Source organism: Geotrypetes seraphini, chromosome 5 (genome assembly GCF_902459505.1).
Source record: "Geotrypetes seraphini chromosome 5, aGeoSer1.1, whole genome shotgun sequence".
NCBI lineage: Eukaryota > Metazoa > Chordata > Amphibia > Gymnophiona > Dermophiidae > Geotrypetes > Geotrypetes seraphini.
Genome location: NC_047088.1, coordinates 116,560,768 through 116,585,136, shown reverse-complemented (window position 1 = coordinate 116,585,136; position 24,369 = coordinate 116,560,768). Strand labels below are relative to the sequence as shown.

Here is a 24,369-nt window from a genome sequence, read left to right as displayed (position 1 = left end):
TTACACTTGTCCACATTGAATCTCATCTGCCATGTCGATACCCATTCCTCGAGCCTGATTGGCACGTTGCAGATCTTTGCCATCCGCCTGCGTCTTCACTACTCTGAATAACTTCGTATCGTCTGAAAATTTAATCACCTCGCTTGTTGTACCTATGTCCAGATCATTTATAAAGATGTTGAAGAGCACGGGTCCAAGCACCAAGCCCTGCAGCACTCCTCTGGTGATGCTCTTCCAGTCCGAGTAATGTCCATTTACCCCACTCTCCGTTTCCTATGCTCCAGTCAGTTTTTAATCCACATGAGTATTTCACTCTCGATTCCATGGCTCGCAATTTTCCGAAGTAGTCGTTCATGCGGAACCTTGTCAAACGCCTTCTGAAAGTCCAGATATACAATGTCAACCGGGTCGCCCTTGTCTATCAGCCTGTTCACTCCCTCGAAGAAGAGCAGCAAGTTTGTCAAACAAGATCTGCCTTTGCTGAAACCAGGGCTGTGGAGTCGGTAGATAAATATTCCGACTCTGACTCCGACACCTCAGTTTTTTGTACTTCTGATTCCAACTCTGACTCCAGGTACCCGAAATTTCCTCCGACTCAGACTCCATAGCCTTGGCTGAAACCATGCTGGCTGGTCCTCATCAGACCATGTCCGTCAAGGTGATCAATGATGCGGTCCTTTATCAGCCTTCTACCATCTTTCCCGGTACCGAGATCAGACTCACCGGTCTATAGTTTCCCGGGTCTCCCCTTGAACCTTTTTTGAAGATTGGTGTAACATTTGCCACCTTCCAGTCTTCCGGAATCTTTCCCGTTTTGATTGACAAATTGGCTATTAGTTGAAGCAGTTCAGCTATGGTCCCTTTCAGTTCCTTGATAACCCTCGGATGGATGCCATCTTGTCCCAGGGATTTATCGCTCTTGAGCCTATCAGTCTGCCTGCATACCTCTTCTAGACTGACCGTCAACCCTGTCAGTTTCCCCTTTTTCACTTCCAGCATATAGCCTGATGGGTTCTGGTACACTATGTATATCCTTCTTCGGTAAATACAGATGAAAAAAAACATGTTCAGTCTGTTGGCGACAGCCTTCTCCTCTCTTATCGCTCCCTTTATTCCTTGGTCATCCAACAGTCCCACTGCCTCCTTCACGGGTTGTTTCCCTTTAATATATCGAAAGAACGGCTTGAAGTTTTTCGCCTCCTTGGCTATTTTTTCCTCGTAGTTTCTTTTAGCCCCTTTCACTGCCTTATGGCACCTGCATTGATGTTGTTTGTGCTTATTCCAGTTTTCGTCTGTTTTTGATCTTATCCATTCCTTAAACGAGGTTTTTTTTGTCTCTGACAGAAAGGAAGAATTGGGGTGGAGGAGAGGAAGGGAGAGATGAAAGAGGTAGAAAGGGGCGAGAGGGAGAAATCCTTCATTTGGTGGAAGGGAGGAAGACATGCTTGGAGAAGAGAGATGGAGAAATGCTTGGCATAGGGTGGAGAGCAGGGAAAGATGATGCATGGGGAGAGAAGGAAATGTTGCACATAATAATGGAGGGGAGGAAAGGAGAAAAATAGATTTGACCCAGAGCACAAGGCGGGGGGGGGGGAGAGATGGTAGAAAGTAGAAAAGAAACAAATGTTGGATATGGCAGTAGAAGATAGAAAAAAATAATTTTATTTTCTGTTTTGCGATTACAATAATATGTATCCTTCCAGAGCTGGTGTTAGACAGTTGGAAATGGCGAAGAGGTGGGTAGAAAGACTACAAAATAAACCTGCCAGGACGTTTGAAAGAAAAATCCCCAATTGGGCAGGAAAATCAAAATCAAATTGAAAAATCGACTCAATAGGCTAAATCAAATTGAAAAATTTTTCCTTGAATTGGACAGCATGAATGGAAACCCACACCACGAACAGATTTTAAGGAAGTGGACATGGTTAGGGCAGACTGAACATATACGCATTTATATTACCTTCTAACCTCCAGGTTGACCTTTAAAACATGCTTCAAGGTGTGCAAAGTTGCTAGTCTAAAGGGGTAGGTACACAACCTGACAAACTCCCATTTCAGCATACCAACCTATCACCATCACCAAACAAAGCACTATCTCAACACCCTCTCCCCAATAAAGACATAACCCTCCACCATCCCTACACTCTTCTCCTCAACACAAGCAGCTGCTTCCCAAACCCCCTCCCTCCCTGCTGTCTAGTAGGGACAGCAGTGACACACACTTGCTGCTGCCCCTTCCAGTACTAGCATAAGAGTGGCACTGGCCAATCCCAAGCAACAGCCTCACAGTAGTACCAAAAGGGGTCAAGCTGCTAAATACCAGAAGTGGATGGAATGATGGGGAATCATTTCTACATTCATGGCACACCAAGGAGAATCCTAGTAGAATCTAAGGGGCTTAAATGGTTGTTGGGTATGCGGGAGATGGTAAGCTGTAGTGAGGAGCACACACGTTTTGTTGGATATTTTATCACACTTGGATTTATTCTTTATTTTAAAGAAAGCAAAGACCCCTGAGGCAGGTAAGAGCTGAAACACTGTCAGTGTCAGGCCATTCGCTGTGTTCTTTTTTTTGCAATAAAGTGCATTTTTTAACTCAGGTCTGGAGGCAGTTTCACCTTTGCGGGTGTCATTGTTTTTGGTTATGCTAAGATATTAAAAAGGGAGATTCCTTTGTCAGGATATACAGGAATGTTATATTGTTTTGTTGAGGGGGTGCAGGGAAGCAGAGCTGTAAGGTCAAGGGTGGGGGTCGGGGACGGAATGGGAAAAAGGATCAAAGCTGTAGAGAATTTTAAAATAGAAACAGAAACATAACGGCAGATAAAGGCCAAACGGCCCATCCAGTCTGCTCATCCGCAGTAACCATTATCTCTTTCTCTCTCTGAGAGATCCACGTGCCTAATAGAAACATGACAGCAGAAAGACCTGCTTGCCATGTCAACAGATACATATGCACTCCTATTGAAAGATTAGATTTTTACCTGTATAATCTTTCTGTTAATACACACAGGAGTCTGCAGGTTAGGTGATCAATCCGTGTTTGCGAACTGTTTGCAGAAGGGCGTCAATCACATCTTTCAGCTTCACCAGTGCCCTCTTCAGTTTGTACCAAAGCAAATCAATCGCCACTGTAACAGAAGAGAGAAGGAGGGGAACAGAGGACTTCTGCTCTGTAACTCATAAAAAGGAATAATTAGCATGAACTTGCAACATAGATGTACCCATGAACCAAACTAGTACTAACACATAATGGGTTCCAAAGTTCAAACATACTTTATTAACAATTTATTCACATATGTTCATCCAACTGACAGGAGAAGAACTCCAGTTCCAAACTATAGAGTTGTCCAAGGAAGAAAGCAGGCGAAAAATCCACAGGGTGGGCCATATAGACTCAGGTGTTACTCCTGGCAGAATCCTGAACAAACGTTTTGAAAATTCTGCACAAACTTTGTAGTGTTTTGCGTAGAATTCTCACGAGGCCTGAAATTCCTTCCTTCCTTTCTCAGGTTCCAGCCTCCTCAGTTCCCTCTCATTCCAACTGCAGTTCTGTCTTCCTCTAATCCCATCCCTATCACTTGCATCCTAAATGCATTCCTTGGCCCCAATAGTCTGGCATCTCTCTCCACCTCTCTCCACTAAGAATCTCTTTCTTCCTTCCCATCTCCTTTCTGGTCTTGGTCACTCTCTCTACCATCCCCACTTGTGGGTCCAGCATCCATACACCATCACCCCACCCACTTGCAGTGCAGCATACAAGTCTCCTCCTCTTCCCCCCCACTTGCAGTGCAATGTCCATGTCTCCTCCTCTTCCCCCCCACTTGCAGTGCAGCATCCATGTCCCCTCTTATCCCATTTGCAGGGCAGCATCATGACCCCTCCCCTCTTCTCATCCTACAGGGCTAGAATTCATGTATTTTCCTCTCCTTCCCACACCACTTGCAGTGCAGCATCCATGTCCCTTCCTCCCATTTGCAGTGCAGCATCCATGTCCCCTCCTCCCCCCCTTTGGAGCACAGCATCCATGTTTCCTCCTCTCACCCCTCTGCAATGCAGCATCCATGTCTCCTCCTCTCCCCCCCTGCAGTTTAGAATACATGTCCCGCCCTATCCCCCCTCCACTTGCAGTGCAGCATCCATGTCCCCTCCTCACCCCCTCCACTTGTAGTGCAGCATCCATGTCCCCTTACTCTCCTCCCCTGCAGTGCAGCATCCATGCCTCCCCTTTCCCTCCTCCACTTGCAGTGCAGAATCCATGTCCCCTGCTCACCCTCTCCACTTGCATAATAATATAGAAGATGAAGGTAAAGACCCGAATGGTCCATCTAGTCTGCCCAACCTAAAAAAATTTTGGTTTTTTTTCTTCTTCTTCTTAGCTATTTCTGGGCAAGAATCCAATGCTCTGCCCGGTACTGTTCTTAGGTTCCAATTACTGAAATCTCCATCAAAGCTCACTGCAGTCCATCTGCACTCTCCTAGCCATTAAAGCCCTCCCCAGCCCATCCTCCACCAAACAGCCATATACAGACACATACCGTGCAAGTCTGCCCAGTACTGCCCTTAGTTCTTCAACATTTACTATTCTTTTCTGATTTTCATATCCTCTGTGTTCATCCCACACTTTTTTGAACTCTGTCACCATTTTCTCCACCACCTCTCTCGGGAGCGCAGTCCAGGCATCCACCGCCATCTCCGTAAAGAAGAATTTCCTTACATTGCTCTTGAATCTACCACCCCTCAACCTCAAATTATGTCCTCTGGTTTCACCATTTTCCTTTCTCTGGAAAAGATTTTGTTCTACGTTAATACCTTTCAAGTATTTGAAAGTCTGAATCATTTCTCCACTGTCCTTCCGTTCCTCTAAGACAGGGATGTCAAAGTTCCTCCTCGAGGGCCGCAATCCAGTCGGGTTTTCAGGATTTCCCCAATGAATATGCATGCACTGCTTTCATTGTATGCTAATAGATCTCATACATATTCATTGGGGAAATCCTGAAAACCTGACTGGATTGCAGCCCTCGAGGAGGGACTTTGACACCCCTGCTCTAAGGTATACATATTCAGGGCTTCCAGTCTCTCCTCATACATCTTTTGTCACAAACCTCCTATCATTTTTGTCGCCCTCCTCTGGACCACTTCAAGCCTTTTTGTGTCCTTCGCCAGATACGGTCTCCAAAACTGAACACAATACTCCAAGTGGGGCCTCACCAACGACTTGTACAGGGGTATCAACACATTTATTCTTCTACTGGTTAAGCCTCTCTTTATACAGCCCAGCATCCTTCTGGCATCCACCACCTTGTCACACTGTTTTTTCGCCTTTAGATCTTTGGACACTATCACACCAAGGCCACTCTCCCCATCTGTGCATATCAGCCTCTCACCTACCAGCATATACGGCTTCTTCCACTTATTAATTCCCAAATGCATTACTCTGCATTTCTTTGCATTGAATTTTAGTTGCCAGATATTAGACCATTCTTCTAACTTTTGTAGATCCTTTTTCATGTTTCCCACTCCCTTCTCAGTGTCTACTCTGTTACAAATCTTGGTATCATCAGCAAAAAGGCAAACTTTTCCTTCTAACCCTTCAGCAATTTCACTCACAAACATATTGAACAGGATCGGCCCCAGCACCGAACCCTGAGGGACTCCACTACTCACTTTTCCTTCCTCCGAGCGACTTCCATTAACCACCACCCTCTGGCGTCTGTCCGCCAACCAGTTTTTAATCCAGTTCTCCACTTTGGGTCATAACTTCAGCCCGTCAAGTTTGTTAAAGAGCCTTCTATGAGGAATCGTGTCAAAGGCTTTGCTGAAATCTAAGTAAATTACATCTAGCATATGTCCTCGATCCAGCAATCTAGTCACCAAATCAAAAAATTCAATCAGGTTCGTTTGACAAAATTTACCTTTAGTAAAGCAATGTTGCCTCAGATCCTGTAACCCATTAGATTCTAGGAAGTTCAAGATCCTTTCTTACAGCAAAACTTCTATTATTTTTCAACAACCAAAGTGGCCTGTAGTTTTCCGCTTCATCCCTGTGACCACTTTTGTGAATAGGGACCACATCCGCTCTTCACCAGTCCCCAGGAACCACTTCCATCTCCAGAGATTTGTTGAACAACTCTTTAATAAGACCCACCAGGACCTCTCTGAGCTCCCTCAGTATCTTGGGATGGATCCCGCCCAGTCCCATTGCTTTGTCCACTTTCAGTTTTTCAAGTTGTTCATAAACACTTTCCTCCGTGAAAAGCGCAGAATCTACTCCATTTTCCCATGTAACTTTGCCAGACAACCTCGGCCCTTCACCAGAATTTTCTTCTGTGAACACAGAGAATAAGTATTTATTTAGCACGTTTGCTTTTTCCTCATCACTCTTCCAATATCAGTTCCTAGAATCTTTTAGTTTAGCAAATCCATTTTTCATCAGCAATTCCATTTTTCATCATTTTGCATTGCAGCATCCATGTCCCTTCCTCTCTCCCCCACAGTGCAGCATCCATGTCCTCTCCTCCCGCTGCAGTGCAGCATCCGTGTCCCCTCCTCACCCCATTAGTAGAGCAACATCTGTCTTTTTCTCTTTCCCACTTGCAGTGCAGCACCCGTGTCTTCTCCTCTTCCCCCCACTTGCAGTGCAACATCCGTGTCTCCTCCTCTTCCCCCCACTTGCAGTGCAGCATTCGTGTCTCCTCCTCTTCCCCCCACTTGCAATGCAGCATCCGTATCTCCTCCTCCTCTTCCCACTTGCAGTGCAGCAACAATGTCTCCTCCTCATTCCTCCCACTTGCAGTGCAGCATCCATGTCTCCTCCTCTTCCCCCCCACTTGCAGTGCAGCATCCTCTTCCCCCCACTTGCAGTGCAGCATCCTCTTCCCCCCACTTGCAGTGCAGCATCCGTGTCTCCTCCTCTTCCCCCCCCCACTTGCAGTGCAGCATCCGTGTCTCCTCCTCTTCCCCCCACTTGAAGTGCAGCATCCGTATCTCCTCCTCTTCCCACTTGCAGTGCAGCATCTGTGTCTCCTCCTCTTCCCCCCACTTGCAGTGCAGCATCCGTGTCTCCTCCTCTCCCCCCCACTTGCAGTGCAGCATCCGTGTCTCCTCCTCTTCCCCCCCTTGCAGTGCATCATCCGTGTCTCCTCCTCTTCCCCCCCCACTTGCAGTGCAGCATCCGTGTCTCCTTCTCTTCTCCCATTTACAGTGCAGCATGTGTCTCCTCTTCCCCCCCATTTGCAGTGCAGCATCCGTGTCTCCTTCTCTCCCCCCCCACCATTTGCAGTGCATCAATATCTTCTTCACTCCCCATTTGCAGTGCAGCATCCATATCTCCTCCTCTCTCCCCCATTTGCAGTGCAGAATCACAACCCCCTCCCCTCTCCTCTTCCTGTAGGTCTAGCATTTATGTCCCCTCCTCCCCTCCCCCCACTTCCAGTCAAGTATCCATGTCACCTTCTGTCCTTCCCCCACTTGTAGTCAAGGATCGATATCTCCTCCTCTCCCCCTTCCCCCATGGACCTAGCATCCATGTTCCCTCCTTGCCCCCTTCCAAATTGTGGGCTTGCATCCATGTCCCTTTCTCCTCCGCCACACAGGTCTGCATCTCTCTGACCAATACCCCCCTTGTGAGATCAAACATACCTGCAGACCTCCCAGAGCAGTAGCAGTGCCAGCAGAGGCAGTGCTGTGAACAGCTGCTTTCCACCGGCCCTTCCAAGGCCTTCCCCTCTGCTGCATCATCTATCTACAGCAGTTTCTCAACATGTGGTACGCGAACTCCAGGGGGTACGCGCCACATCGCCTTCATCTGCCGCTCACCTCCTGCACCTCTCTCTCCTCCAGGCGTATCTTCACCAGGCTAGGCCCCAGACATGTGGCCACCGCCGACTCTCTTCAGCCCCATTGGGCTCTTATTTGCTCTCCCCAGCTCCTTGCGCACCCTCAGTACTGGTGCGCTTACTAGGCTGGAGTCTCTTCTTCAGCACATACACAACCCAGCAGAACTACAGCTTCCCACGCCCCCAGAGCCTTTGAGTCTATTTGCATGAGACAAATTGGAAGGGGAGGTGAAAAAGTTGTTCACTTGGACAAATAGGTCCAAGGGTTACAATCATCTCAACTACTAATAACTCAGGATACATTGCTCTTCGCTAGGAAAGTGGAAAATTTTGAGAACTATATTAAGTCTTTGAACCTTAGGATCCTCAACTTTCCTAGAATGTTGACAATCTCTTCAAAAGATGTATTCTATAAATTTCTGAAAGAAGTATTCAAGAACCCTGAGAATGGACTTCCTCTGCTTCATAAAATATATTTCTTGCCAGTATCAAAAAAACAATACTCCAGGGGCTCTACCTGAGGCTTCAGATCTTATTAACATTACAAATATCCTGGAAACCTCAGAGGATGAGGTTATTAGTCGAGCGACTCTTCTGGTAACATTCGATTTCCATCAGGATAAGGAGGCTCTCCTAAGACTATTTTTTAGAGGCTTAGAGAAGTGACCTTCTTAGGAAGTAAGATTTCCATGTTCCCAGATGTCTCAAAAACAACTCAGACCAGGAAAAGGAGGTTCCTTGAACTAAAGCAACATGTGATTTCACTGGGAGCAAAATTTAACTCAGATATCACTGTAAATGTATGATCCTTTTGGATCAGAATTCCTATGTATTTTTTGAACCCTCTCAGTTGCAATTTTTTCTTGAAGGGAAAGAAATATCAATGCATAGTGCTTCAGTGTGAGGCAATCCTAATTGACTCCAAGTAGAAAAAGGTCCAGTTAATTTAAGGAAGTATCGCTACAAATGTGGTTTATATTTCATATTATTTCGTTGTTATAATTCTCTCTAAGATGTGAATTGTCTCCCTCCTATATGTGGGCTATTATAAGAGTTTGAGTTAATGTTAACTCTTTAAGTCAGGGGTGTCCAACCAGCGGCCCAAGGGCCGCATGCAGCCCCGTGAAGTATTTTGTGCGGCCCCGGTCAAGGGCGATGCAGTGTTTTCCTCTGCTGCCCCCGGGTGTTTACCGTCTTGCCGGCTCCCTCCTCTGTCTTGCTGCAATTTTTGCATGGCCCCAGAAACATTTTTTTCGGCCAATGCAGCTCAGGGAAGCCAAAAGATTGGACACCCCTACTTTACGGTCTTACGGCCTGTGATTTGTTTTTCTTTGTATAATTGGATAGTTAAAACTCTTTTTCTGTTACATAATGTTTCATTTATCTATGTATATAAATCAATTAATAAATAAAATAAAAAAGAGATGTTCCAGTGCTGCTTCCGACAGTGGTAGAACCGTTGGAAGAAGTGTGTGGCAGCCCAAGGGGACTACTTTGAAGGAGATTAGTATAAGATTGCTGTATCTGAATATGAGTATTTTTTTATGGATAAAGGTCTTATACTTTTTGAACAGCCCTTGTATATATGGTATTCAATTTAGCATGCTCTACTAAATCAAAGTGGGTTTCTTGAAGCATTGCTATGTCCACTCAATGTCGCTGTAGGTGTTTTAAAACTTTTGCCCTCTTAATCGGGGAATGAATGCCCCCAACATTCCAAGTAATTACATTAAGAGTATGCATGAAATGCCACAGGTCCTCGCTTCATGTACTTCATACCTAATCTGTGGGAAGGAGTGCCCCATCCGCACCCCCTCCCAGTCTCTTCTCCCACCCTAGATCTCTACTCAACCTTGCTTCTATGATTAACCCCTCACCTCATCCCCCCTTTCCCCCTTGCATCTTCCCATCCTAACCTCCCCCCCCCAGTTTCCCCTTCCCCCCGAGGGGGGAGCAGAGGTCCCATCCAGAGAAAGGCCCACTATCTGGCCCAGACCCTCAGGGCAACACACTGCTTTCCCTTCCCCCCCCCCACACCCTTACCCATTACACCAACTACCCAGCTGTAGTTCCCACTCAAACATACACACAGCAACCACACATATTCTTTGTTCACTCCTGCCATTCACACATAAACCACAACACAAGGCTCCACAACACAAGGCTACACAGCATCCCACCGATACCAACAGGCATGCTTATTTTTGTTTGTAGTCCCAAACATCTGTAAAAATCAAGTTCAAGGCAGTAGCCACTGCTCCTGCCCCTGGTTGGGAAGCCGATCCTGGCATTCCCTCCTCTGCCGCTTCCAAGGAATCCCCACCATTCCTGCTGTCACTGCAGCTCCCTCCTGGCCTGCCTCAAGGTTACCCAGGCTTCCTTCAGGGTGGTAACTCTTTTAGTGACTCCACCAACCATCATGGCCAGAGCAAACGGGTGTTGCCAGCTATAACAGTGTCCCTCTTTTTGCAAATATTTAGTGACTCCTTGCATTTCCCATCTTTTGCGCAGGGTTGCAGCCACCAGGATCCTGGTATACATCCACTCGCAACCCTTTCCATGTATAAAGGCCCTGCTTACAAACTGAAAGAAATATTTCCTCTTTCACTCCAAAACTTTGCAAACACAATACAATATCTCTGAGTTTATTATTAGGAGGCTGCCCCAACGCTCGGTGAGCTCACTCCAGCTCCAGCCCAGGGGGCATCCACATGCCAATTTCAAGAGGTACATGCAGATTTCCCTGGCCACTTGCTACACATCACAATAAGCCTCCTCCTCTGGTATCCCCAGCAGGCTTAAATTACAGTGCCGGGTCCTGTTCTCCAAATCTTCAAGCTTATCCCAGAGGGCCTCATCAGCCTTGCCCAGTCCATCCAGCTGTTGCTGGGCATCGATCATATCCTGTGTCATCGCATCTAGTCACTCCACCATTTCATTCTGTCTTGTGCTCAAGTCCACCAGCTTGTACTTCAAATCCTGCACTGCCTTTCTGATCTCCGTCTAGAAAGCCTGCAATTCATTTTTAATTGCTTTCAGTAGCTTCAGCATACTCTCCGGGGCTAGAGCTGCCAAATTCATTTCCCTGGCTCCAACCTCTTGGCTGTTACTGCTGTGCGCGTTCTCTCTGCCTCCAGCCACCACCATTTTTCCGCCTTGTGAGGAGCCTGCTGCACCCTCCAGAGATGCTCCGGACTTATTACCCACAAATTTATATGCTTCTAATTTGCGCTGTGTGGTCATTCTGCCTTCCGCCACGGAATAGAATTAAAGGAATAGAGTGAAACCGGAAGGTAAGTGCTGTGTGGGGAGGATTTTTATCGATAAATCAAATCAGCCCCATCAGAGCTTCTAGACTGCGTCCTGCCACATTGGTGACGTCACTTCCTCCCCATCGGACTCTCCCTTAAAACAGTAACATCATACAAGGTTTTTACATTTTGTTTACTATTATACTGTGCATTCTATGGTATAATTAACCATTTTTGTGCTTAAAAATCTGAAAAAATAAATATTTACTATCATTTCACTTATTTCCAATGAGGAAATTAGGTTTGGATCATGACCAAATCGGGTCGCGACCAGAGTTTTGGAACGAATTATGGTCGTGACCAGAGGTTCCACTGTATAGGGTAAGAGTGAATCTGAGATAGTCAAGAGGGAGAAGTAGGAGATTTAATTAGTGGAGATTTTCTTTAATCAGAAACAGGTGGAGATTTGATTAGAGTAATGCATAGCAGTATAAATGTAATGTGAGCCTAGGGATGGGTGGGCAGACCTAGGCCAGAGCAGGATTTGCTTGTGTAGACCAGTGGTTCCCAACCCTGTCCTGGAGGACCCTCAGGCCCGTCGGGTTTTCAGGACAGCCCTCATGAATATGCATAGAGCAGATTTGCATGCCTGGCACCTCCATTATATGCAGATCTCTCTCATGCATATTCATTAGGGCTATCCTGAAAACCCAACTGGCCTGGGGGTCCTCCAGGACAGGGATGGGAACCACTGGTGTAGACTATCTGTAGATGTATTAGCTGGTATTGTCCAAATGCTCGGCCCAAGTAATTCTGCCTTACATTTGATATTTCTGCTTCACAGCTGGGATATTTATATTTTAATCTCAATTTTTCACTCTGTGGGTTAGTTTGCGAATATTCTTCTTTCTTGTTTGAAGGATCCCCAAGCCTCTCTGGGTGGTGCCACCTTTTCTGGTTGGAGGGGGTTCTCCAGATCTGTTCTTTCAAATTCCTTTTATGCTGCTTAGTTATAGGTGGGTTCTAAATGTGAAAAATAGAATATATATGTAACTTTATAATTTTTATTTTTAAATTGCTGTGATCTGTATAAGCCTGTGGTATAGAAAATTTTAAACAAAATAGATTGTTATATTATTGTAATAAGGAGCTACCGTTGTTTCAATGCAGTTTAAATTTTACATTAATAAATTATTTTGGTTTTCAACTGATATCTCAAGGACTCACCTTATGAACACTTTTTAGATCACCTACCATCACTTTAATCTCTTCCATATTCTCAAGTTGGTCTTTACATAACAGCATCTTCTGGTTATGCTGCAGTTGGAGCAGCTCTGCCTGTTGAGCCAGTCGTGTCTGTACCTCCATTTCTTTCTCCTGTAGCTTCTCCAACAAACACCTCTCCAAATCCTCCAGAGCCCTTGTATGCTCATCTCTGATGGTCTTAATTTTAGACACATAAGACTCCTCTAAAGAATCCAGGTTAGAGAAATGTTTAGCTTTCAACTGCTGGTTGTGTGCTTCACAGCCTTTGAAGCTAAGCTTGTTTGTTTTGCAGCTTAAATTGGTATACTTCAGTCTGAGACAGTTGCTGCACCTGCAATTCCTTGGAGAGTGACTTCAGCTGTCCCAGATGCTTCTTAACAAGCTGAATGCTTTTGAGCTGCCAATTTAGCCAATGTGTCTCTCCAGCTCCTGTTGGTATGTCTTCTATTCTGCAGGCAGATTAATCAGTTTTTCTGTTCTACCACAAATCTAAAGGCGTCACAAAAAAGTAGATACAGGTTAAATAAAAATTAAATTTCAAAAGCAAATATTACTTTTGCAAGCAATACAAATACTATTTTAATATCATGAATTGAATCACTTCTTTGACTGGACATCCAGGAAACCTACAGCTGGGTTACACAATGGAAACCATTGAGGCATCAAGACAATGTTAGCGGAAAAATTTGACTACAATTTCTGGAATTCCAAAGATATAGTTTTCTCAGAACATGTAGTCTGCATGGAGAATATACCTACGAACTGAATCTTATGATACATTTTTTTTAAAAAAAAGCTTTTATGGCCAGAACAGTCAAAAAGTCAGGAATCCATGTGATATTAAACAGATAAACTGGCTATTTTAAGTACATCTTGGTGGTCCCGTGGGTGATCAGCACAGAAGCACACTTGCTTCTGACTCCAGTGGAAAAATGGCTGCCAAGACCAACTTTCTATTTTGTATTAGCCCATCAGAAAATCCAGTCCTGCTAGACATCATGGGCATCCATTTTGCCACTGGAACCACTGGGGGCAGGAATAAGAGGAGGTTCGCCCTGGATCACCAGAGTGGTCAGGTAGGCCCAGAGAGGACTACTGGAATGAAGGGGGAGGAGAGGGAGAAGAGAACAATGCAATATACAGGCCAGTACAGGGAAACTATGCAAGTATTAATATTTTATTAAGCAGGTAGAGTTAGGACTACTTTGGGCATAGGCACCGAATATGGTCGGCACCCACTTAACTGCAGACTCATCCGACTCCATCTCTTTTACGCCCCTCTCCTACCCAGTTTCAAGATGTCAGTTAAGTGCTGCTAAATAATTGTCAGCCAGCTCTCTGAATGCAGAAGGACCTTCTCCCGCTCGCTTAAGTCACACTGAATATTGACCCCATGAAAAACCCATCCATCCTGCTCCTCAATCCACCCTATACAAGGTAGCTTTTACTGCCTAATTCATAGCTTGTCCTCCCCCACTCAAATCTTACATTTCAAAAATTTTCTAATTGTTATATAGCTGCCCTAGATCTAATGTAATAAACAAAATGATTACTATACAAGTTATGCTTTAATTCTAAGGAAGTCAATTTAGAGAACAGCTCATCTCATCTGTATTTTACAAAAACTTTGGCTTTGAAGTCTATCGGAAGCAGATGTGCATAGGTGTTACTCTTGTTAATTGTGTACCATTTGTTACAGAAAACACAATAAAATATTTCAACTTATTAAAAAAATGTTTCCACTAGGGATAAAGTGATGTGGTGAGCAGAGTATGATGTGTTTCTGCAGAGCTCCATGGTCTCAGGCCACAACCACCCCCCCCCCCCCCCCCAATAGGTCATCTAATTCATCTTTTTGGAGTGAGGATTATTTTTCACTTAGACAAGTTTCTTTCACGATCCGATTCAATCATGACTGCAAAAAGTAGTCAGAAAGAGAAAGACCAGGAAAAGTCAAAAAGTCTCCTGACAAAATGTGAAGCGTATCCGGAGAAGCAGCTTTACCAGAACACAACCTGGTAATTACACTGACAGTGGTGCAAGCACTAGAATCTCGATCCACACAGCTGTCTGACCAACTATCAAATATTGAGACCCTGCTGAAGGGGACGTTTTGGAGGACGGAAAAGTTAAGAGGCACATGTGGCATCCGTGGAGGATGTGGCGGGCTCGGCATCGATGGAGGTTGCAGCTATAAAATGACATGGTGACAGAATTTGTCACAGCCCCTGCGGATAATCATGGAAAACCATCCCTATGTCATTCTTTAAAGAGAAAGGGAAGCATCAGAGTATGAATGGGTACAACCACTGACCCTGAAGCCTTGCATTGAATAATGCTAATGTAAAAAGACGAGGTTGAGGTAGACACTAAAGAATGACATGGGATGGTTTCCCGCAGTTATCCGCAGGGACAAATTCTGTCACCGTGTAATTCTCTAGTTGTATCCCTGCGAGAACAGTTGAAAGTCTATTCAGAGAAGCTCAAAAGATCTGGAGAATAGTTCTCGCAGGATAACCTCCACTTTGTTGGTCTACCAAAGTTGATTGCAGAGGCTTCATCTATCCATGTCTAACCAAGAAAAATCTTCAAAGACTTCAGCGGAACCAGAACACTGCGGCTAGGTTGATCTTTGCAAAGAGCAAATTCGATCATGTTTCCCCGCTTCTGTCAAAACTTCACTGGCTTCACTGATTTCTAGGATTCACTTTAAATGTACCTGCCTAATTTTCGAGATCCTACATGGCATTCTTCCTCCCCTAATCCCACTATCCTGGAATTCTTAAAGACCTGACACTACCAGATCCGCCCACATACTCAAACTATCTTTCCCCTCATTAAAAGGTGTCATGTATGCAGGTAAATTAAGGAAATCCCTTTTCTTCAAATTCACTGAGCATTGGAATAACCTCCCTGCCCCACTGCGGAACCTAGGCTCATTCCAATTATTCCGAAAGCATCTGAAAACCTGGCTTTTCTCCAAAACATAAAGCTATCTATTTAAAATGTAAAGCTAGCTATCCTCTTCATAACCTCTAATTTCTTATTATGTCCTTCCCTCATTTATTGAATTACCTGTAAACCGTGTCGAACTCTATCTTTATGGAGATGATGCAGTATACAAACTTAAGGTTTAGTTTAGTTTAGGTTAGGCTTGCCTTACCTCACGCTGGAGCAAAGGTTATAGCAGGAACTAGCCCTGCTGGATGGAATAGGGCCAGTGCATTTGAAGTGGGATCATCAGTTGGGCAGGAGATTGGAGGGCCAAAAGTGACTGCATGTGGTAATTGTCAAAGTCCATAAATATGTGCCCAAGGCTGCCCTCTTGCAGTAATATAAACTTAAAAAAAACAACAACAAAAAAAACAACTTACTTCAACGGAGAGTTGGTTCGGGTCTTTCAGGATTATTCAGCGGCACTCTTGCAGAAGCAATAACAGTTCACACCAGTTTGCTCACAGTTATATGCACAAAAACAGCGCTTCATGTTACAGGACCCAGCCATATTTAAAGTCTTTAGAGGCTGGTGCACATTGGACACAATAACAGCAGCTCAAGATTTCCTCAATACGCTGCCAAAGGAATCCTCATCTTCTTTGGACGCTTGACTGAATGTTTGCTCTGGCGGTCTCAGTTGCATACATAGTGCTTCTAGTCTATATAAGGTTTACTTTCTCTGATAGTCAATTGATCTTCTGTTGGTTGAATGTTATAGGAGTATGATTGTGGTATGAGTGGAGTGCTTGTTATCTTGTGTGGTTTTTTGAATGAATGGGGGGGGTTGGAGACATTGGGATGTTGTAAAAAGACATTTGTACGTATGGTGGCCCACCCTACATATGACATAGTAGGCAATGCTGGTGGGCCCATGAGACCCTGTGCGGGATGGCTGGATGTATATACATGTGGCACTGTCGGGGAGGCCTGAGTCTACTCTCTAAGGTCCCTAAGCACTGTTAAGAGGAGATAAGGTGGTAAAGAGAAAGCATGCCTCCCTTAACAGTGAATTTGTGGAATGTGTTTGGATGCAGGGATTTGCAGACTGGGTGAGGTTAGATTGCGTACCAGGAGGGGGTGGATGGGGTTGGGGACCCACTCACATCAACCGCAACCAGAACGTTTCAGCTCCTTTGTCCTATAGGGGTTTTGAAATGATTCACTGGATTTGGGAATGGGGTTTGGAGAGAAGGGGGAGGTTGAAGGAATAGTTGGGTTATTGTTTCTATGTACCCTTTTTCTTCTGTTTATTGCGAATCAGATTGGAGAGTGGGTTGAGGAAATGGGTATGCTTCCTTGGTCTTTGGCCATATAGCAGAAGGGTGGGGGGATAGAATTTTGGAGAGCAGGGAACTCTGGAAACACTGGGATTAAGCAATACACTGTGGGTGTCTCATTTTTATCATCTGAGTTAATTATGTTACTCGTTACTCAATCTGTTGCTTTAGACGCACCAGACCATAAGACGCACCCTAGATTTAGAGTAGGAAAACAAGAAAAAAAAAAACATTCTGAACCAAATTGTGCCCCCAGCCTCCCTCAATCCCTGCAAGGCTCTGCACCCATCCCCACACTCCTTACCAGGCTCTGCACTCTATCCCACCGCCCTGCCCTGTACCCTCTCTCCATCTGCTCCTTGCACAGTCCTACTTCCTTGCAGTTACATTAATCCTCTTTCATCCCATCTTCAACCTGTACTTTCACAACTTCATCACCCCATCGCCTTCCTGAATCCCTCCATCACCATCCTCTTCTTGTGCTACCCTATTCCTTGTTACGTCCTCTACACAACAGACACATCCTATCTCCTTACTATACCATCTTTACCCCATCACTGAATTGACCTAGCCCCGTTTTTGTGCCCCCATCTTTCATCTTCGTGCTGAGCCTGCCCCCTCCAGCACAGTGGAGTAACCACAAGCAGGCTCACACAGCCGACATCACACAGTGCACTCCATGCCGCATGCTCATCCGGCTCCGTTTCCAACAGCCGCGATTTTCCAGAAAGAGTATTACAATAAAAGAAGCCCTTTCATTTCCCCAGTATACGCGATGTATGGGCAGGCAGGAGCGAAGACGATCCCCCCCCCTCCTGGTACTCTTTAATAAACACTGCCCACCCGCCGGCCCTTCCTTTAAAACACCATGCCCGTCCGCCCTTCCTATAAAACATCCCCCACCCCGCAGTACCTTTTTAAACACCCCTGAAGCCTGGTGATCCAGCAGTGTATGGGCTGGCAGGAGCACGTCGTCTGCACTGCTACCCGGGCCCACCCCACTCTGAATGTCTGTGTCAATTCTTGCGGGACTCGCGAGAACTGATGCAGCCATTCAGAAAGCGGGACGGACCCAAGCAGCAGCGCAGACGGGGCACTCCTGCTAGCCCCTACACCTCTGGATCACCAGGCTTCAGGATTGTTTAAAAAGGTACTGCAGGGCGTGGGATGTTTTATAGGAAGGGTGGGCGGGCAGGATGTTTTAAAGGAAGGGCCGGCAGTGTTATTAAAGAGTACAGGGGGGGCTTCTTTGCTCTATAAGACACACCCACTTTTCAAGTGCATCCTATGGACCGAAAAATATGGTATACGTCTAATTTAAGTGGGCGCACTCTGTTAGGTGGGGCTGTTTATAGCTCCTTTGTTTTTAATATGGCTGTTTTACACCCTGGATGAAGGACTGAATGCTCAGACCCTGATTCTCTAAAGTGCGTCCCGATTTTAGGCAGCTGTAGGCGTCCTACAGCTGTCTAATCAGCCAATCGGGATGCACGTTTTTAAAAAAAATGCTCCCCAGGCAGGCCGCCTATATTGAAGGCGCCTCCGGGAGCCTAGGGAGACCCGCAAGATGCCTAAGCTCGCCTAAGGGCCTTAGGCAAACCTAGGCGGCCCTACGCGTCTCCCTAGTAGAGGAAGAGACGCTTAAAATGTAGGCCAGCAAAATGCTGGTCTACATTGTAAGTAGACGCGGCCGCTATACTTATGGCAGCAAGGGATCTCCCTGCTGCAATATGTATAATAGCCGCGGTCGCGGCCGCCTGTCCCATCGCCGACAGGAGGATGCCCAATTCTCCTGCCGGAACCCCCCTCCCCCCCAAACTGGTAATCGCGGGCAGGAGGATGCCCAATCCTCCTGCCGGAAAGTCCGACGACCCCCCCCCCCCAAAACTAGCCTCCCTCCCCCAACTAACCTTTACCTGTTGGTCGGCTGAACGGGTCTTGCTGCTGTCCAGCCGACGGGCCCGCCTCGTGGAAATGAGATGGGCCCGCCCCTTCCCGGCCCATCCCCGCTAAATCTAAGGCCTGATTGGCCCAGGCTCTAGAAGCCTGGACCAATCAGGCCTTAGGCATAGCGGGTCCGCCCATCCCCACTAATCCTAAGACCTGATTGGCCCAGGCTAGGCACCAGGCTAGGCACCTGGGCCAATCAGGTCTTAGGATTAGTGGGGATGGGCGGACCCGCTATGCCTAAGGCCTGATTGGTCCAGACTTCTAGAGCCTGGGCCAATCAGGCCTTAGATTTAGCGGGGATGGGCCGGGAAGGGGCGGGCTCGTCTCATTTCCACGAGGCGGGCCCGTCGGCTGGACGGCAGCAAGACCCGTCCAGCCTACCAACATGTAAAGGTTAGTTGGGGGAGGGAGGTTAGTTTTTTTTGGGGGGGGTCGTCAGCCTTTCCGGCAGGAGGATTGGGCATCCTCCTGCCCGCGAGTACCAGTTTGGGGGGGAGGGGGGCTCCAGGGGGGTCCCGGCAGGAGGATTGGGCATCCTCCTGTCGGCGATTACCAGTTTGGGGGGAGGGGTTTCCAGGGGGGTCCCAGGGGAGTTCCGGCAGGAGGATTGGGCATCCTCCTGCCCGCGATTACCAGTTTGGGGGGGAGGGGGGTTCCAGGGGGGTCCCGGCAGGAGGATTGGGCATCCTCCTGTCGGCGATTACCAATTTGGGGGGAGGGGTTTCCAGGGGGGTCCCAGGGGAGTTCCGGCAGGAGGATTGGGCATCCTTCTGTCGGCAATGGGACAGGCGGCCGCGACCGCTATACATATTGCAGCAGGGAGATCCCTTGCTGCCATAAGTATAGCGGCCGCGTCTAATTTAACCCGATTCTCTAACCGGCGTCTGTACCATGGACGCCAGTTACAGAATCGGGGTTTAGTGAAGGACCGATTCTGTATAGGACACCTCTCCTGGGCGTCCTATACAGAATCAGGGCCTCAGGGTATAAGAACTTTTTAGTCTGAACATTCATTATACTATGAGTATCAACAGGTCCTTCTAAATTAAAATTAGTAACTTGGAAAATATCTGGAATTTCATCCCCTATAAAAACGTACTAAAATCCTCTCCCAACTGAAATGCTATGCTGCTGTATAAGCTTATGAGCAAGAAATTAAATAACCCCCCCTCCCCCACAAAACCTTACCACTGTCTCTCAAACTTTTTTAGCTCTTGGCACACTAAATGGAGCAAATGTTTTTTTTATGGCACATAACTGAAATTATAAAATTGCAAAACCAATAAAAATTAAATTTGAAAGTTATTTAAAGTTCTTTAAGCTATATATGGGTAATTATAGCAATGGTGAAAATAAGTAGAATAGAATTGATAATCTATGTCAGTGTTCTTCAACCTTTTTACACCTATGGACTGGCGGAAATAAAATAATTATTTCGTGGACCGGCAAACTAATAAGACTGAAATTTTTAAAAGCCCCATCCCCGCGAGCTCGGTCCCATTAACCATCTGATCCCATCCGCACAAGCCTCAAATAGTTATGATTTTATATTGAACATATTTTATTAAAGTATAAAAAGAAACAATATTCTGTACAATTGTCATTTTATAAATATAAATAATACAGGGCAAGGATCAACAAAACCCCCGTCTCCCCTCCCCTTCACATATATCCCCTCTACTATCAAGAAAACTGAATAAGCCAAATTATTACAGAATGCTACACAAATATCATGCTAACAGAATACCACAGTCACACATGGCAGGAATGGTGTTAGGGGGAGTGCAACTAGGGCAACTGCCTCCTGGTCAGAGAGAGCCCTAAGTCAGCTGGAAGCTAAAGACGCACTGCCTGGGCTTTGCACTCCCCAGTTATGTCTAACATCAGCTCTAGCAGGATACATATTTTAAATCTGATATATTCTAATCACAAGATAGAAATAAAATTATTTTTTTCTACCTTTTGTCGTCTCTGGTTTCTGCTTTCATCTTCTTTTCACTCTCTTCCATCCAGCGTCTGCCCTCTGTCTCTTCAATCCAGCATCTGCCTCTTCCATCCACTGTCTGCCCTCTACCCCTCCCCCTTCCATATGGTATCTGCGTTCTTTCTAAGCCCCTCTCTCCTACACCAGATCTAGCATCTTTGTCCCTCTTTCCTTATTTTTCATCTGATCCCCCTTCCCAGCATCAATCTCTATTTACTTTCTCATTCCTCTGTCTCTCCCCTTTCCCTCATCTGATCTCTCCATTCCATCCTGACTCCTTCCCTTCCTCTAATCTCCCTGCCAGCTGTTTCCTTCAAATGTTCCTCCTCCCCTGTCCAGCAGTACCTTCTCCCTTTCTTCCTCCCCTTATCCAACAGTAATTCTCATCCCTTCCCCTTCTCCCCTGTCAGCAATAGCCCCTTCCCCTCCCTTGTCCAGGAGTACCCCTTCTCCCTTTCCTCCTCCCCTTATCCAACAGTAATTCTCATCCCTTCCCTTTCCCTTCTCCCCTGCCAGCAGTAGCCCCTTCCCCTCCCTTGTCTAGGAGCACCTCTACTCCCTTCCCTCCTTCCCTCTCCAGCAAATGTTTCCTCTATGTAGGCTAGGGGCAGCTCTGTGTGCTTTTAACTTCGGCACACAGCTGCCCCTAAGCAGTATTCTAGCCGCGGTTTCATGAGGCAGCCTCGGAGCCTTTGGTAGGCCGGCCCGCTTTGATGATGCGATATGGGCCGGCCTATCAAAGGCCCCGAGGCTGCCTCATAAAACCGCGCTAAAATACTGCCTAGGGGCAGCTGTGTGCCGAAGTTAAAAGCACACAAAGCTGCCCCTGCTTGTCTGGGGGTGCGGAGACATACGCGGCAGGAGTAGGAGGTGGAAGGCAGCTGTGTTGGCATAGCGACGGCAACAGGAAGTTGCATGTCAGCTGACGCCGGCACATTTTACTGTGGCTGGGGACCCGAATCCTTCGCGGACCGGCAGCATTTTTTTGCGGACTGACACCGGTCCGCGGACCGGCGGTTGAAGAACTGTGATCTATGTGACAGAAGTGCTTGTTTTTCCAGTGCAAATTAACTCAAAACAGATGAGTTAATTTAAAAAAAAATCTCAGCACCGTGAGATCCTCACCAAGATCCGGGGCTGCACCCGAATCTGACCTTTGGAGACCCACGAGAGCTGCAACATCCCCCACAGTGATAGTGCCAGCCTGCATAAGGGCATGGTCAGGTCAGCCTGTTCGACCATGGCAACTGCCGGTGCACTAGTCTTAGCCACCACGGAAGATCTGGGTACAATCCCATGTCCTGGGAAGGAGGGGTCCCCCCCAGCAGGCGAGGTCACTTGAGGAGGAGCGACCGGCATAAGTTTCTTCACCAAATAAGCCATGTTAATAAATTTGGGGTGGAAAACCTGTCATCTGCGGCAGGAGCCACTCCCTGCGTTCCTTTCTTAGCATGCTTGGAGAACTTATGAGGTTTGGCTGATGAATCACAGCTGCGTTTGTTGGAAATGGCAATCACAGCATCCTCGGGGACCGTGATTGACTTTTTTAGGTTCCTCCGACCAGAATTCAAAGCAGGACTTCCTTCAGAGGTCGAGGGTATTCAAGCTGCTGAAATTTCACCCCACACATGCACCACAATGTACATGGAACACAGCCGCCCTCCAGATAGCCATCCACCGCAAATAAGGCATGAATTCACAGAATCCAGTCCTTGGGAATCCATCTGAGCAGTTTTCTTGCAAAAACAAAGCTTGTAGAGGCTAAAAATAACTTTAAATTTAAAAAAAATTGGGAAAATCCAAGAAAGCCACCACAAGTGCTATTTATAGAATAAAACAGCCTGGGAAAAGCATATGAACCCATAAAAGTTGGCTATTTTTTAATTTTAGGAGTTTGGGGGGGGAGTAAGGCACACTCCCAAACCTTCTAAAAAGCACAGTTACTTACCGTAACAGGTGTTATCCAGGGACAGCAGGCATATATTCTCACATGTGGGTGACGTCATCCACGGAGCCCCGATGCGGACAGCTTTTTCAAGCAAACTTGATTGAAGATTTTTAAGTTTGCTCTGCTGCTCCACGCATGCATGCCTTCCTGCTCCACTAGAGGGCGCGTCCCCTCCTCGTGGTCTCCAGTTCACTTAACCAGCAAAGAAGCCAACCTCAGGGAGGCGGGCGGGTTGTGAGAATATATGCCTGCTGTCCCTGGATAACACCTGTTACGGTAAGTAACTGTGCTTTATCCCAGGACAAGCAGGCATGATATTCTCACATGTGGGTGACCTCCAAGCTAACTGAAAAGAGATGGAGGAAAGTTGGCAATTTAAGAAAACAGATTACGCAATACCAATTGGCCAAACCGGCCATCGCTCCTGGACAATGTATCCAGACAGTAGTGGGAGGTGAAAGTATGAACCGAAGACCATGTGGCAGCCTTGCAGATTTCCTCAATAGGCGTGGACCGGAGGAAGGCTACGGAGGCTGCCATCGCTCGGACCTTATGTCCCGTTACTCGACCGTGCAGCGCGAGACCAGCCTGAGCGTAGCAAAAGGAAATACAAGCAGCCAACCAGTTGGACAAGGTGCGCTTGGAAACTGGGTGACCCAACCGATTAGGGTCAAAGGACAAAAACAATTGTGGGACTGACCGATGAGACTGAGTGCGTTGAAGGTAAAAGGCCAATGCTCTCTTACAGTCAAGGGTGTGGAGCGCTACCTCTCCAGGGTGAGAGTGGGGCTTTGGAAAAAACACGGGCAAAACAATGGCCTTGTTGAGATGGAAATCAGACACCACTTTGGGCAAGAACTTAGGATGAGTGCAGAGAACCACCTTGTCGTGGTGGAATACAGTGAAAGGCGGGTCCGCCACCAGGGCCTGTAGCTCACTAACCCGCCGAGCGGAAGTGAGTGCAAGCAGGAATATCACCTTCCAAGTGAGAAATTTAAGATGGCATTTGTCTAGCGGCTCAAATGGAGGTTTCATGAGTTGAGACAGAACCACATTAAGGTCCAAAACCACCGGGGGAGGTTTGAGAGGAGGGTGGACATTCAAAAGACCTTTCATGAAACGAGAAACTAAGGGGTGGAGTGAAAGGGTTTTCCCCTCTAGGGGCTGATGAAAGGCAGCAATCGCACTAAGGTGTACTCGAATGGAGTTGGTCTTCAGACCGGAGTGAGATAAGTGAAGTAAATACTCCAGGACCAAAGAGACCGGGTCTTGGCTGTGAGAGGAGCACCAGGATGAGAATCTGGTCCACTTTTGGGAATAGCAGATTCTAGTCGAGGCCTTCCTCGAGGCCTCCAATATCTCCTTGACTGATTGAGACATCGGAAGAGAAGTCAGGGGGAAAGAAACCAAGCATTCAGATGAAGAGACTGAAGATTGGGATGTAACAGTGAGCCCTGACTTTGCGATAGCAGAGAGGGAAACAGAGGCAGAGGCAGCGGATCTCTGGCACTGAGTTGCAGTAGAAGGGAAAACCAAGGTTGGCATGGCCACCGAGGGGCGATCAAGATCAGAGTGGCTCATACCGATTTGAGGTGGACCAGCGTCCGCAGAATCAGAGGAAAAGGCGGAAACGCGTACAGAAATCTTCCCTTCCAATCCAAGAGGAAGGCGTCGGCCTCGAGACGGTCCGGGGAGTATATCCGGGAGCAGAAGTGAGGCAGCTTGTGATTGAGGGGGGAGGCGAATAGATCTATCTGAGGCGTCCCCCACCTTTCGAACACCTGTCGCAAGGTCTGAGAGTGCAGTGACCACTCGTGCGGTTGGAGGAGGCGGCTGAGTCTGTCTTCCAGACAATTCT

General features: G+C 46.8%; 1 protein-coding gene across 15 annotated transcripts in view; it reads right to left on the bottom strand.

The window, feature by feature from the left end:
- PCNT (pericentrin) overlaps window positions 1-24,369 on the bottom strand; it is an 820,497-nt gene that overhangs the window by 780,278 nt on the left and 15,850 nt on the right. For 11 of the 15 annotated variants that reach the window (XR_004539480.1, XR_004539479.1, XR_004539483.1 and 8 more), the window contains exons 2-3: window positions 12,317-12,844; window positions 11,912-12,112 (exon numbers count right to left, since the gene is read on the bottom strand). The exons of 1 other annotated variant lie outside the window; for it this stretch is intronic. Coding sequence is in view for 5 of the 14 variants with exons in the window: in XM_033944852.1 (XP_033800743.1) it covers window positions 11,912-12,112; window positions 12,317-12,457 (342 nt within the window). In the remaining 9 variants the exon portion in view is untranslated. The remainder of the gene's footprint in view (window positions 1-11,911; window positions 12,113-12,316; window positions 12,845-24,369) is intronic. 3 more of the 15 variants (XR_004539482.1, XR_004539484.1, XR_004539485.1) reach the window with 3 other exon arrangements.